The sequence below is a fragment of the Pleurodeles waltl genome, chromosome 11 (assembly GCF_031143425.1).
Source record: "Pleurodeles waltl isolate 20211129_DDA chromosome 11, aPleWal1.hap1.20221129, whole genome shotgun sequence".
Taxonomy (NCBI): Eukaryota; Metazoa; Chordata; class Amphibia; order Caudata; family Salamandridae; genus Pleurodeles; species Pleurodeles waltl.
This window is the reverse complement of record NC_090450.1, coordinates 787,929,983-787,945,628: the sequence shown is the minus strand read 5'-3', so window position 1 is coordinate 787,945,628 and position 15,646 is coordinate 787,929,983. Positions and strand designations below refer to the sequence as shown.

General features: G+C 45.2%; 1 protein-coding gene across 2 annotated transcripts in view; it reads right to left on the bottom strand.

Moving 5' to 3' along the window:
- The window catches only part of MED13L (mediator complex subunit 13L), a 982,865-nt gene that overhangs the window by 26,299 nt on the left and 940,920 nt on the right, over nt 1-15,646 (bottom strand). For both annotated transcript variants that reach the window (XM_069214516.1, XM_069214517.1), the window contains exons 29-30: nt 6,602-6,763; nt 352-464 (exon numbers count right to left, since the gene is read on the bottom strand). In XM_069214516.1, coding sequence (XP_069070617.1) covers nt 352-464; nt 6,602-6,763 — 275 coding nt within the window. The remainder of the gene's footprint in view (nt 1-351; nt 465-6,601; nt 6,764-15,646) is intronic.

Genomic DNA, 15,646 nt, shown 5'->3' with positions numbered 1-15,646 from the left:
TGAATGTCTCCAAGTGCAGTAAATATTGTAGTATCGGCTCTCTTGCTGTGCCGGTAGAACTGCTTTCTCTTTGAGGATTTCTATTTTAGGTAAAGCATTTACCAATTTTAAGTATTTGAATGGGGGAGCCACAAGAAATGACTGATTAAGTAACTGTGAATAATATGACCAGAGCTCCAATACCGCTGGTTGAGTTCACATAATACATACTAAGCACTAAACTGAAGAGCAAATCAATTACAACATCCACTTAACAAGTTTCTAAATTTATAAAACGATTTTACAAAGTGAACTGTTACCATCAAGAATTATAACAAATGATGGAAAATACACACAGGTTTAGTGGCTTACCTTAGAACATCCGATGTGGTTTTAGAGTCAAGAGGGTGAGATGTTCGCTGGGAGTTTTTGGAAGGGAGGAGATCATCAGTGTGTGCTACCGAGATATGATGATGCAGTGAAGCCTGCAGGTAGAAATAATGATCAAACAGGGGGTTGGTCAGCTAATTACTTACAGAAATGGGTATTCCAACCACTAAAAAATTATAACCCAAAGCACAGATGAAATTTTGACCCAGAACAAATAAACATCAAGTTACCTTTTTTCATTTGTCTGTTACTCTTAGCATGTGGGCTGTTCCATATTATCATCCAGAAGTATATCGGCTAAAAATAAGAACTTACCAATGTGTTTTCTGACCATTAATAGGAGGTCTAGAAAATCGTCAAGAATCTATGGAATATTATTAAATATCCCTAGTCAGTCGACTAATGCATCTGGCTAATGTTATGGCTACCAAAAAGGCTGACCGCCATGACTAAAGATTCATAGTATAGGAGCCATTAGTTCCAAAGGCATTTGCATGGGCCTGGCTAGGACCAGTTTAGAATGCCATTATACAAGGGATGTTGTACTAGAGTGAGCAACTCTATTGGGCCCATCAAATGCCATTGACAGTGTTAAATTGTGGAGAAAGACTTCCCTCAACCTTGCTCACCAGGCCACAAGATAGGTTTACGTCAGGTAATGAAAAATGGTTTGATGTTATTTGCTAACACATAGCAGCAAACTCTGCTATTTACTCATATAATGGTTTCTTATAAAGGATTTCTAGTCAAACAAAAGGCAAACCATTACAACCAAACACTAAACAGAGTGATTCCTGGACAACAAGACTGGATTGTTGTTGGGGACTCTTTAGTGGTTTCCAAGAGAGGGTCACAGAGGATCAGATCTCCTGATGCTACTTGAAAACCTGAGGCTGTACACCTTTACTGGGAAAAGCGGGGTGACCACCATTATCATGATCACTTATTCCAATGTCTGGGTCAGTGTCCAGTTCAAAGAGAGCTCTCTTTCAAAGAGTGTCCTTGCGAGAAGGATCTGCAAAATAATTTTCTATTGCTGATGGTAAAATCAAGTTTGCAGCCAGGACTACAAGCTGCATTGGAGCTGAAGGTGCCAGCTGGGTCATTTGATTTCGGGAGCTAAACTAGGTCAGTGGGAGCCACACATGAATATCAGAAAGTGCCCTGGAGGAGGCCAGACCTACTCCAGGCACCTTGTGGCACACTGTGGTCGGCTTTGCCTTTAACTTCATGCTTAGGTCATTTGGAAAGGAGCCTGATTTAATGATCAACAACAGCATGAAAGCAAAGCTTGCAATCAGATCCAAGAGGAACTGGGAGGGTTTAGGAAACTCCTGCTCCCAGTCCAAAAGATCAGATGTAACCAATTCATTGCAGTGAAGTTACCAACACTGAGGGGAAAAACTCAAGGGAAAGTTCAGTGGGGACTGAGACAGAAGGATAAAAATCCATGGCACAGGGAGAGGCTCTATAGAAGCATAAACAGGTTCCATTCCAAATTTCGTTCATCAGCGAAATGTACTGTGGTGTAAGGATCATCTACTCCTTTGTGGGAACACCTCCTGTGATGAGGCAACTCCTCAGCAGGAATAGAGTGCGTAGTGTCTGGAGAGACAAAAATGGCAGGCAAGTCCTCTTGGTGGACTAATGGGATGTGTCAGAACACATGGAGAGGGCTTCTTCCTGCTCTCTTTCATTAAGGCTCTCCTCTAACTGTTTAGTTTATGATATCATCTTTGAGTTTGAGACCATCACACCCAGATGAGATGGGCTCGGCTTAATATTGCAAAGGAGTAGTGAGTGCTTGTTTTTGAAAGACACTGAGTGTAGGAAGCTGGCCTGATGTGTGGTGAGTACCTATTGTATTATCACCTTATACCAGATATCCCCTATTAGTGAGGTGTAGTCAGTGTCTAGGAAGCCAGGCTCTTTAGATGTAGCTGTGGATGAGCAGCCAAGGCTTATCTAGGAGACATGCAAAGCTTATGCAATACCACTGTAGTCACATAGCACTTACACACATGAAAGAACCACACAGTGCTAGAAAATAAAGGTACTTTATTATGGTAACACAAATACAAAAATACTATGTAAGCAATACCCCCCCACTGGAGGGAAGTAAAACACATATGTATAGTAGCAGTCAGGAATTAGCATAGAATGCAATAGACAACAGTGAAGGCCTAGGGGGACAAAACCATACACTAAAAGTGGAATGCAAAGCCCGGGCCCCGACCCAAGGGAGTGGAATTAGTAGAGGGGAGCTGGAGGAACTAGGGAACCCACATGGTAAGTACCAGAGTGCTCCCCCCCCCTCCAAACGACCAGCAGAAAAGAGGTAACTGGTGCTCCCCACACCCACCAAAACAACTTCAGAGAAGGATATTGCAAGACCCAGACAAGACTACTAGAAACCAAAGGTGGATCCTGAAAGAGGAAGACAGGATGTAGTGCAGCCCTGGAGCAGCTGAAGAGTTCCTGGAGTGATGCAGTTGACGTCCCAAGATGGAAGAAGGATCACAGTCGGTCAATGGTGTGGAAAAAACACCAGCAAGCTTTGGCAAAAACAAATGTCGTGGATGAAGAAAAGCAAAGCTGCCGGGGTCCAGCAAGGTCCAGGGGGACTCAACCCACCGAGGGGAGGCCCAGGAGTCTCTCAGCAATGAGGAGAGTCACAGGAAGAGGAGGCAGCCCCCACAGGCGACCCATAGGCAGCAAGCAGAGCAGCAGAGGTGAGGCGCATGCAGCACACCTGGGAAGGAGTCCCACATCGCAGGAGAAGGTTGCATAGGGAGTGCTGGGGGCTAGGGCTATACAGAGCTTGAAGATCCCATGAAGGAGATGCCAACAAGCCTTGGTAGCTGCAAGAGACGTGGTGCACAGGGTACTGTCCGGCATGGAGAGGCAAGGGCTTACAGTCTCCCAAGTTGGGCAGCTGGTAGAGCAGTCAAAGGGGACCACTCCAAACCACCAACCACCCGTGATGCAGAACCGACGCAGCTCTGGGGGACAGGAGATCCACGTTGCCGGCCATCGTTGCAGTTGGTGCCTGCAGATGCAGGGGAGTGACTCCTTCACTCCAGATGATCAGTCGTTTAGGATAATTACCAACGAGCCTTGGCAAAGAAGAAGCAAATATAGTTGCGAGGCTAAAGGGGACAAGCAAGGTCCAGGGGACTCGACCCTTGGAGGTGAGTCCAGGCTGTCCCTCAGCAGTCGGGAGAGCCAGCAGAAGCAGTTGTAGTCCCCCTGGGCAGCCCATTGGCAGCAGGCACAGTAAGCTGCAGTGAGGCCCAATCAGCACACCTGGAGAGGAGTCCCACATTGTTGGGGCAGCAGAGAGGAGACTGCTACAGGCCGGGGCTACTCGGAGCCTGAAGATCCCTTGGAGTAGGAGACAACAAGCCTTGGTAGCTGCAAGCATTGGGGTGCACAGGGGTACTGTCCTGCAAGGAGAGGCAAGGGCTCAGGTCTCCAAAGTTGGACAGTGGGCAGAGAGGACCAAAGGGACCACTCCAGACTACCACCTGTGATGCAGGATCCACGCAGTTCCAGAGGAGAGCAGATCCACGCAGCCAGACGTCATTGCTGTAGGTGCCTGCAGATGCAGGGGAGTGACTCCTTCACTCCAAGGGAGCATCCTTCTTGCTTCTTAGTGCAGACTGAAGACTTGCCGCCCTCAGAGGATGCACAGACAGGGAAATGTTGCAGCTGCTGGAAGGAGCCAGAGAAACAATGTTGCAGTGCAGAGTCGTCACTGTAGATTGAAGGTTCCTGTGGGGTCCAGTTGTGGTTCCAGTGGCCAGAAGTCAAAGTAAACGTTGCAGAGGAGTCCTGCTGTAGTCTTGCACTTCGAATCAGCGGACCCACCCAAGAGGGAGACCCTAAATAGCCCTGGCAGGAGAACTGGTCACCTAGCAAGGTGACCACCTACAGGAGGGGGCTGTGACCTCACCTGCCTGACCTGGCCAGTCAGATGCTCCCAGGGGCCTCTGCCCACCTTGGATTCAAGATGGCAGAATCAAGTGGCCAGCTGGAGGAGCTCCGGGTACCACCCCTGTGGTGGTGATAGACAGGGGAGTGGTTACTCCCCTTTCCATTGCCCAGTTTCACGTCAGAGCAGGGATTGGATGTCCCTCAACCAGTGCAGACTGGCTTATGCAAGGAGGGCACCAAATGTGTCCTTCAAAGCATACCAGTGACTTGGGGAGGCTACCCCTCCCAAGCCACGCAGCACCAATTTCCAAAGTGAGAGGGTGTTACCTCCCTCTCCCAAAGGAAATCCTTTGTTCTGACTTCTAGGGCTTGAGCTAGTCAAACAGCAGGAGGGCAAAATTTGTTTAAGGGATGGCAGCAGCATAGAGAAACCTTGAAACCCCCAGAAAGCTGGCAGGAGCACTGCTGGGGGTCCTCTAAGAAGCCCCCAGGGTGCATGGAATCATACAACCCAAACTGGCAACAGTATTGGGGTATAATTCTGGCATGTTTGATACCAAACATGCCCAGGTTCGAAGTTACCACTATGTTGCTGGACATAGATAGTGACTTATGTCAGGTACACGGGTAAAATGGCTTCCCCGCAGTCACGAAGTCTAGGAAAATGAAGCTGTAGTTCGCAGGGGCACCTCTGCTCATGCAGGGGTGTCCTCACACACTGGTGCCTGCACCCTGCTCTCTGGGCTAAGAGAGCCTACCACAGGGGTAACCTTTAGTGATATAGTGATCTGGTGCAGTGACATGAAGTGAGAAGGTGCATGCACCTTATCACACAGGCTTCAAAGGTGGGCCTGCAAACACATTTTACATGGGCTACCATGCTGCAGCCCATGGAGAAACCCTGGTGCCCCAATGCCCTGGGTCCCATATACTAGGGACTTAAATGGGGCCACCAGTATGCCAAATGTGGGGCATGTGAAGTTCCAGCAACCAAATTTAGAAAGAGCACAGTCACTGGGGTCAAGGTTAGCAGGATCCCAGTAAAGAGAGTCAAAACATACTGACAGCAAAAAGTGGGGGTAACCATGCCAAAAAGAGGGTACTTTCCTACTCTGAGCTCCTGGCTATTACTTATTCCTTCTCTGGACCATGACAGTGAACAAATTCTGTCGCTATGGTAAAATGACCTTATGATAGGCTTCTGTTTCATTCCACAGGGTTATGTTACTCACTTGCACAACTCCAGTGAGGGTGAATGCCATGGGGGGAGGGGCAAATGCTATACAAGGTGCTCGCTCTCTCACTGGCAGGAAGAGTAATCTAACCTGTCCATGCGGAGAAGCAAGACATTCTTCTCAGCGAGTACAGTTGTCTGTAAGGAAATTGCTGTGTGCTAGAAGCAGGGTGTTCTGCATAAAGTTACAAAATAAACATGGAGGGCATGCTGCAACTACGTGATAAGGAACCCTAGAGGTTGTGAATGTAAAATAGCCAGGATGTAACAGCAGGCATGTTAAAAAGTGAAACCACATACTTGTGGTTGACCGGGTAGATTTAGCACACTGTAGCAAATAAAGAAAAGGATGGTATTAGATGTACAGTAGTATTCTGCTCCTGGCCCTTTAGTCATAGGATCTGTTGGTTTTGCAGTGTAAAAATAAAACGGTCTCCCTCTTTCAAAACTATATGAAACTGTGTTACATAAAAAGGGAGTAGGAGTGAATTAGGGGATTGTGCCTAATGTGCACCCCAGTCACAATTTTCTTTTACACAATATGCTAAATCTGGCTTCCCATTCAGGGGGAGCCAGCCAGAGGGAGTGTTGACTCATCTGCACAAGGGTGTTACAAGTTCATAGGAGCAGGTTCCCCTTACGTTCATGCATGCTCCCACCACAGAGGTACACATGACAGGTTACAGGAGGAGCTGATTATCTGCAAAACTTAAGACACCAACCTAGTTTTGGGTTAGGGGAAGTAAACAGTGGAGATGTAAGACATGGGCTGTTACACCAATTTGAGGGTGGTCCTAGAATAATTGCACATAGAGACTGAGGTTGTCCAAATAATGGAATGTTAATGCTACTGCTGGTTAGAAATATGAAGCTTGGCTTGAGGGCGATGGAGAGAGATGGGGTGAGTTTCTCTGATAAGCACTATTGTGCAGAGGGCTGTGTTGTCTTAGAAGCCAAACTATTTGTATTATCTATAATCACCTTCACAAACAACTATGTCTCCACAATTTGTTTTAAGATTACTCAAATTACATAAAGCAGGACCAAGTCAGGATCCTGTACCTTGAGGAAGAGTGGGCACTGGTTCTGCGCTTGTGGGCAAGAGGACCAGAACCACTGGGGTAGATTCTCTGCTTTGGCAGTGGAGACATAGTATCCCAGAGCGAGGGGTTGCTGTTTTAGCTCTTCAGGGGCTTCTCTGGAAAGGAGACGTTCACCTTGGCTCTGTTGAAAGAGAAAGTAAAATCTGAGAGGTTAATAGGGACATACAAGGTAGTGAATTCCAATTCTTAAATACAAATAGAAAAAGTTAAATACTGAGCATGAGCATACCCAAAGACACATTTCAAATATCCACTTTGCATAATGAATAAGTTAGAAATGTTTGCCCTGAAAACTATAGTTTCATATACAAGGCCCTGGGTAAATGATGCTCTTACGAAGTAGAGGCTAGATTCACAAAACCCATTATGAAGAAATATTGCTGCAGGGCAATAGACTTTTACAGCACAGGATTAACAATATTCCAGTGGTCGGATCAGAGAATTATTAGCATCAGTGGAGTAAGAACACTAAGGTGGGCTGGTAGCACTACTCTACCACCATGCTCACAGTACTTGAAAGCTGTTTTGGCAGTTTAAATGTTGCCGTTAAAAATATTTTCTGCTCTCTTACTCAGATGTTTGTCGCACCAATTAATAGGCTCATACAAGACGGAGATGAAAAGCAAGGGGATGTGCTTAATTAAAGAGAGATTAGATAACATTAAAAATACAGTTTGGGGTGCATGTGCCACAGGATATATGCTGCTGTACTTCCAATTTGCATAAGAAAAATACTGTTTTGGAGGCTTTGGTCTGTGAATTGTGGTTTGTTAATATGGGTGGGGGGGATGATTTGTCAACTGGATGCAGACTGACGATTGACTTATCTTTTAGATGAGCAACTTCTTTTACATTCGACTGAAAATAAGTGGTCTACTTTTCTGAAATGTTCGGTCCTAAGTCAGTAGTAGGCCACAATTCCATTAGTACCCACAGGGAACATGGTGACCTGCAGATAAAACACTTATTGTACGCTGGACCTATAACCTTTGCCATGAGTGCTATAGGTTTATGTTTTGAATTCATTAACAATAAAATATTGTCTATGACCTCATGGTTGAGTTGCCGTGAGTTAGGGTACTGGCAACAAAGGCTGTCAGGCCCCTAACTGGGACTTCTTGGTAAATGAATCGGGGCGGTTCACCTAGAGGTCCCCATGAAAGTCTGGCTCGTTTGCGAGACATGGATAAAGACTATATATGCCTGTTGCATTTCCACAAAGTATACTACGTTGTTTTTATCAGTAAAGTAGTGCACAATCTTCCTACTATAAACTGATAATTCAGCCTACAGAGCATTAGCTCTCAGTCCAGAGTGATTGTTTTGTTACAAGCTTGGACTTTATTAGAAAAAAAATATCCTGGAATCGATAGGCCTACTCAACAGGATTTTTCAAGTAAAAAGGTACAGTCACGACTATCTCTTCTGAAGTTGGTTCCCACTAAAATAATTTCAGATATTAAGGTTTTTATCCATAACCAGAAATTTGAAAATAAGGTGATTTGAGATTACTTCTAGGTGAAGTAAGCACAATAGCAAACTTGAAAATAGGGCATGTCCAGGGAAAATGTAATAGAATATAAACTTATAGCAATTCAGTATTAGAAGAGACTAGAGTTGTTTTACTGTTTAAATACTGCACAACTAAAAATTAACCATCAAATCAATTACAACGATCTTCTTCTCCAGTGAAAGAAAATTATGTGTTTTCGACTTCTGTCCAAAACTAGATCAAGAAGCAGCACAGTTTTGCACCCTAGTGCATATATCACTCTGGAAGGGAGTTCATCAGCGTACTTTTTTTTTTTGATAAAGAAATTTTTATTGATTTTGCATGAAAGCAATAATAAATACAAATCAACATGATGCCAACGGGCATTTAAACAATGGTGGTCGAATCCTAGGTCCCCCCCACACCTTGTTGATACATATAATATACAATCTTTAAACCTAAAAGCCTGCCATGCCCTCCCACTTACCCCATATCTTGTTATGTTTATTTAAGCAACCTCTGGCCTCATATATAAATTTCTCACGTTGCGCACACCAATCCACCCCCCGTCTCCACTTAGTCAGTGTCGGTGCATTCTTTGCCTTCCATTCTGTCATTATATCCCTCTTGGCCACCAGGCATGCCACCCCTAAAAAGGTCCGGTCTGATCTTCGCAGCCCAATGTCACCCATGACCCCCAGGAGGAGGGGCACTGGCAACATCTCCACCTCCTCTTGTAAGACCCCAGAAATCTCCTGCACAACCGCACCCCAGTAGGCCGCTATTATCGGGCATGCCCATACCATGTGGAAGAAGTCAGCTGTGGGGCCCCCACAACGTGTGCATTCCGCCGAGGAGCGGAGGCCCGCTCTGTGTAGTTTGTCGGGCGTGAGATATGCGGCATGCAGAAAGTAGGTTTGTATTAATCGGAGGCGAGTGGCCATTGTAAGAGAGCGCGGGGCCATCAGTGCTTCTGTCCAATCCATGTCCTCCATGGGACCCACCCAATCCTCCCACCTCTTGCAAAGTCCTCCCAGGGGGCCCGCCGCGATGGTAGTTAGGGTGCGATATATCTGGGAAATCCCTCCTCTGCCCAGGTTTCCCCATCAGAGCCTTGGCTTCCATGGGGCTATGCTCGGGGATGGTGTCCCCAGTCTGTACGTGGACTAGTAGGGCATGACGCAACTGAAGATATCGGTAGAACTGTGTCTTGTTCAAGGCGTATTGTTTCTGGAGTTCCTGAAAGGACCGCATATGTGACCCTTCCCAGATATCACCCAGAGTGGAGATACCTATGTTGTCCCAGGTCTGAAGGCCCTCCAGACCTGCCACATGTTCCAGCTGCCTCCCGTGCCATAGCGGGGTCTGTTGGGTAAGGCGTCCCCACCACCCCGTCACTTTCTGAGCCGTCCGCCATCCCTGTAGTACCACTTTGGTTACATCTGGGGTATCTCGAGGGATCGGATTCCCATAAAGGGCGCCGAAGATCTGTGGGTAGCCCATTGTTTGTAGTTCTAGTTTGTATGCGGGGTCTGACCAACCACCTCCCACCCAGTCATTAATTACAACTGTATGCATCGCTGGATAGTAGTATTGGACATTAGACATGCCTAAGCCCCCCTCGTATATGTCCCTCTGACATGTTTTAAGCGACAATCGTGCGCGAGTTCCGCCCCATATGAATTGGCGCGCTAAGGAATCCATCTCCCTGAACCATTTCGTGGGGACGGGAAGTGGGAAGTTCTTTAGGAGGTATAGGAGCCTGGGGAGGATCATCATCTTGTACAGCGCTATTCTGCCAAGTAGATTCAGGGGAAGCACCTTCCAGCGCAGGAGGTCGAGCTTGATTTTCTTTGTTAGTGGCGCGATATTGAGTTCCCACGCTAACTCGGGAAGAAGTGAAACATGTATTCCTAGGTATTTCAAGCGGTTTCTCCGAACTGGGATGTTTCGTTGCCAGTCTATACAATCGTGAGAGCGGTGCAGGGGGACTTGCAGGGACTTGGCTGGGTTCAGGATCAGTCCTGAGGCTTCTGCGAAAAGTCTCAGGATTTCTAGGACGCGCGGGCCGCTTTTGGGTGGGTTGGAGATATACAGGAGAACATTGTCTGCGTATAATGCCACTCTGTCTTCCGAACCGATGGGCCAGTGCCAGCCCTCAATCAGTGGGTCGCTTCTCAGTAGTATCGCCAAGGGTTCTATTACTAGCGCAAAAAGTAGAGGGGATAGCGGGCTCATCAGCGTACTTTACTGGCTATGAAAATATATATATTTCGGCTCTAGGGCATCTCCCCCACCAATAAAAGTTAGGTGTTCAAAGGCTCATGTAACAACTGTCAAACCAAACCATGTTTTTGGTGAGCAAACATATATCCAATCTGAACCAGAATATACACCTCCGCATTAATAGAAAGACCTTGTCCACTACGATAAATCACCTGAACTGTAGATACTGACACACAGAAGCAGGCAATAAGTATTCATTTAAACTTAACGTGAGAAGACTTTACAATGAGACATTACGTCTGCTAAACATCAGTGTACACACGCACATCTTACATACTATTTCATTAACAACAACAAATTCACGATCTGATACTTAGAACTGTGTTCTACAGATACTCATGTGACGCTCTGATCAGTCAGAACGGTCAAAGTGTTGTTATATTTATGCCTGAGGTTCATGTATGATTGAAGCTCACTGCTTTATCAGTCTGTTTGCATTCACATGTACCACTGAAAGAACCAGGATAGAACAGTGTATAATGTATACTGCAAGATTTGAAAAGTGGATGCCTACCAAACATGTCCACCTACGTTCTTCCCTGCTCCCTCCATGTATGGTAAAAAAAGACACCTGCAGAGTGAAACTCTTTTTTAGCAGGTGTGAGATGGTTTGGACGTAAATGGCTGCCAGTACACTTCTGATAACCTGCATACATTTGGCAGGTATTTTTTGATGCGGCTTCGTTTGTTAAAAATAAATAAATCCTCAGAATTATAGTTTGGTTTTATAGTATGCATTGTCTAGAATGGTTCCCACAAAAGGCTCAAGCATGTAATTATTTACATTGAGGGTTAGCACTCCTCAGCGCAGAACAGTCTATAATATTTTGTTCCTAAAAAGTGCACTTTATCATTCTTTTATTACCTACCTCGGCCCGCAGATGCTTTATCAAGTGATGGCTTTCTGACCATCAATCATCTCTGCTCTACAGACAAATTATTTTCAACTTTGAAATTGATCAGACATACATCGAATACTATAAGATGAACTTTCCTGCTTGCGAGTACTTCCCATATTTCCTCAAGAGTCATTTCAAGTAACTGTTTGTTGTCTGTCTACGCAAATGGATGGCCATTGTTGGACCTATTGAAGCTCATTCATTGTGCTAAAATTAAATCATGTTAAGCTGGAGTTCAAAGATGTTGGTAAACCATGTATCACGTCAATTTAACTGCGGTGCTCTCTCGAATGACTTGTAGACTTGAGAAGACATCACAGATTTTGGTTACTGTTGTGGCAGATACCTCTTGCGCTTCCTTTTAAGACACAGGTACATTTTTCGGTGACAAAGGGCCTTTAGGAGAGTCTCTTAAGAGGGCACAAACGTACTTTATACTTGCGTAGGACATTTAACTCATTTCAATTCTTTGAATTTCTCACAGAAATGTTCCTGGCCCCTGACTGAGAAGGGGCATCCACAAAGGAAGAATTTTGAAGCACTATACTTTGAGAGCACTACTTTACCTTCAACTATGTTACCAGCCAAGACCAGTTCTTCCATTTCATGTCTTGCAAGCCAAAACCAGGGAAACCAGTAGTCAGTAGGAACGCTCCTCAGATCAAGAGACAAGCTGTGCAGTGAATTAGTGAGCTCCCCTCAAGCAGGCATCAACGAGAAACTAAAAAAACGGACTGTAAATCTGAGTGGAACATGTTAACGCAAGATGGTGTTAGCACATTCGATCATGGCACTCAACCTAGAGCAAGCAACAGAGGGCTACAGCTGTAAAGCCGCTCCTCAAGCAGTTCAATGCAAGCACTAGAGTGGTGGTGGAAAGATACACCTAACCAGAAAACTGCGTTAGGTAAGAGATGCTAGGCTGGGTCAAGATGTGATTGATGGTCTGCCTCCAAAAGCCTGAAAGAGGCTGCTCAAAGAAAGGTAATGGGAGTAGATCCAATACCAGTTTATGAATATGGTTAGCAATAGATAAATTTAATCGCTGCTTTGTCAGTGATGCAACTCTTTTGGCTTGTGTGTGGAAAAAGTGACTGAAGATTTATAAGGTTCATTTTTCTTATGTCAGAGGAGGGAAGGGAATGAAGTGATTTTAAAAGGTGGGAACGAGGGTTTGAGTGGGCGTAGAAGAGGGGTGTAATAGGCCAGTCATTCCCAACCTATGGTCCGGGGCCCCTGGCGGTCCGGGACTGCTGAGAAAATTCAGCAATATTAACAGATTAGGTCCCCAGCTTTCAGTAATGGCTCAGTAGAGGGGTCCCTGGATTCCAGTGTTGGTAAAGGGTGAGGTGGGGGTCCACAGAAGTCAAAAGGTTGGGAACCACTATACTAGGCACCTTGTGCCCCAGTGCACACTTGCCTGTTGTACTGGTTTGAAGGCATGTTGCGTCTTGAACCCGTAATGCTGCCAGTCCACATGTTTTATTTCTCACTTTATCCTTCCTAATAAACATCTATCCACCCAGTCTGGGGGTTCCTCTATCACCCCCTGGCTTCTCTTCCATTCATGCCTTCTGCGTCCCTCCTTTGTCTCCCTTGTCTCTCTAGTGCGTCCATAAGCTCTGGGACAAAGTACAGTTCAAGCAACCAGCATGAAAAAAAAAAAACATCTTTAAAACCGGGCAGAAGCAGTGACCTCGCAGAGGTGCGCCCACAGGGCAGATGAGCGACCCCAGATTGCCCTTTTAGTTCATAAAGCGTGGCCCATTAGCAGACATGTTAATTTAAAGACACTGCAAATAAAAGATCAATGTTGAGTCACTCACTCATCACAAGCCATTGAGAAGCAGATTAGCTTAGCATGTACAAAGATGCTTAATGTATTTACGCAGAAGCTGAGCATCTGATGCTTCCCACCCACTTCACCAACTGTAAGCATTGACAATGCCAGCTTCCAAACACTTCAAAGCAGGCACGCTAATCTCTCGCTTACAAGAGATGCCTGTTCACAAGCAATGCTAACAGCGTGAGCTGCCGCCGAATAGTTCACTCCCCTCTGACTCATCTCAGTGTCCTCTACTGTCACCCTTTCAACTGTAGTGCGCTTCCAGCCCTTCTGCCCTCTCGTTTCAAGCACCCCTTCTCTCTGACCAGCGCGCGCACCTTCCAAGATATCCTGCCCCACGCCCCTATTGGCTATGCTCTGTTCCCTAGTCTCCCAGAAAAAGATTCACGCTCAACCATTCACTGCTTACGTTCTCACTTCTAGCTGGTCTTCTATTCTTCCCACTGTGGTATCTGCTCTCTGCTCGCTACTTACACCAGGCTGAATTTGGCATCAATTATAACACAACTCCTTTTGCACTTTCCCCAACCCCCATCAAAAACTCTGCTTATTCCATTATCGTACTGCTGTGTATCCAGTGAGCATACTCTATGCCCCGCCCCTCCACTTCTTCCATGCTCACATCCCCTATCTTTAACTCTAATTAGGTTTTTAGGTGGTGCGTCAACCAGGAGTTTTCATTTTACTAAAATGATATGTATAATATATACTTACTTGTAGTGGCTTTCAACCATCCCTACTCATCCATTAGTCTGCTATTATGTCGTTTACATTGTAATTCCATTCACTAAAGCACACAGCATGGGGCTGTTGGTTAATGAACTTCGGCCACTAGCTAAGTTCGATATGAGTGACTAAAAGAGCACAATTACACACACAAAGATCCTTTCATGTGCTAGGGAATTCTAAAGCAATGTGTGCTTTTCGAGCCCCCAATTTTTTTTTGTTGTTGCTTTTAGCCTTTTTTTTTTTATTCATGAGGGCGCTTCAGATCCCCCAACAATGTTATGCAAAAATCATAATAAAACAAAAAAACAACCACTGACAAGAACAAATGGCCGCAGGCCAATGAGAACAACTGTCTTCACTAAAGCGGTTTTAAATTTTTTAAATTGAGGGGGTTCCAGCAACTTCCAAAACTATACAGTTTTGTAAAAATCATGAGGAAATAATAAGCACAGACAATGGCAAAACATGAGCACTAACAAAGGCAAAAGGTGAGCAGCTAAAACTGGACCTATTGGCTTTGCCAAAAGCTTGTTCAATTCTCACTTTACACAGCTTTCCCCAACCTGCCCCATTGTCACCCAATCCAGCTGTTTCCCTCACTAGTCGTCTTTTCGTCCTTTCACTATGTCTTCAGTGCTCACCCATTTGCTCTTAGTCTGCTGTGTGGTCTACAGAGCCATTGTGTTACTCGAAATCAACTCTGCTAGTCAAGGCTCTCCTTACCGACGTCGGCCCATTCCAAGTCTTGTCCTCTCAATTTCATGTACTTTGCTCTCTCCTTCCCATAGCAGACTCACTCCTCCACCTCTTCTACTGCTGCTAGTCCAGTGGTTTCCCAACCTTTTGACTCCTGTGGACCCCCACTTTATCACCATTAGTGGAAAGCAGGGACCCCCAATGAATCATTATTGGAATTCAGGAACCCCCTCCACTGAGTCATTACTGGAAGCCGGGTACACAGGCCTAAACACTGTAGATGATTTTAACTGCCTGCAAAACAATACACAAAAAATACAGAAAGAAGCATTCCATCAAACAAATTCACAAATGATAACATTTGTAACTCTCCGAGCCCAACACTAGATGGCAGGACCTGTGCATAGCATGTGTATCTGCAGCTACACATGCCATCGAACATATATATATATATATATATTTAATAGGAAGGCTGGAGCTCTTCTAAATTCAATTGAAGCCACACATCGTCCACACTATATTCGGTTAGATGCACCTGCACTGCTCCCATGAATCAATCTGAGGATACTAATTTAATTTTTATCCTCCAATCCCAAATTCCTTGACATTTACAGTACGTTTTTAAAACTGTACATTTAGCCACTTTGTTTATATACACTTTATTAATTACTAAGATTAGTCAAGGGCCCCCTAAGGAGGCTTCACGGACCCCAAGGGTCCCCACATCACAGGTGGGGAACCGCTGTGCTAGTCCAACCTATATTTTTGTCTCCACAATGTTTTCTAGTCTTTATAGTTTATTCACCTGGTCCTAGATACTTTGTGCCATTCCACATATTTCATCTTATGTTCCTTTAATTCCCTGTCAGTTTCCTAAATTCTCTTCTGGGGTTTGCCATGACACTGTCACCCACTGCATCCCCATTTTTTCTCTATTGACCCTGTTCATGTCTTACCTCTGCTCCCCTTTGGTCAGTGTCTGAAGGTCTTTCAATCCTAGTTTGCTTTTATCTATTCAGTCAACTGTCCTCTGTTGTCAACTAAGTATTTTTTTTT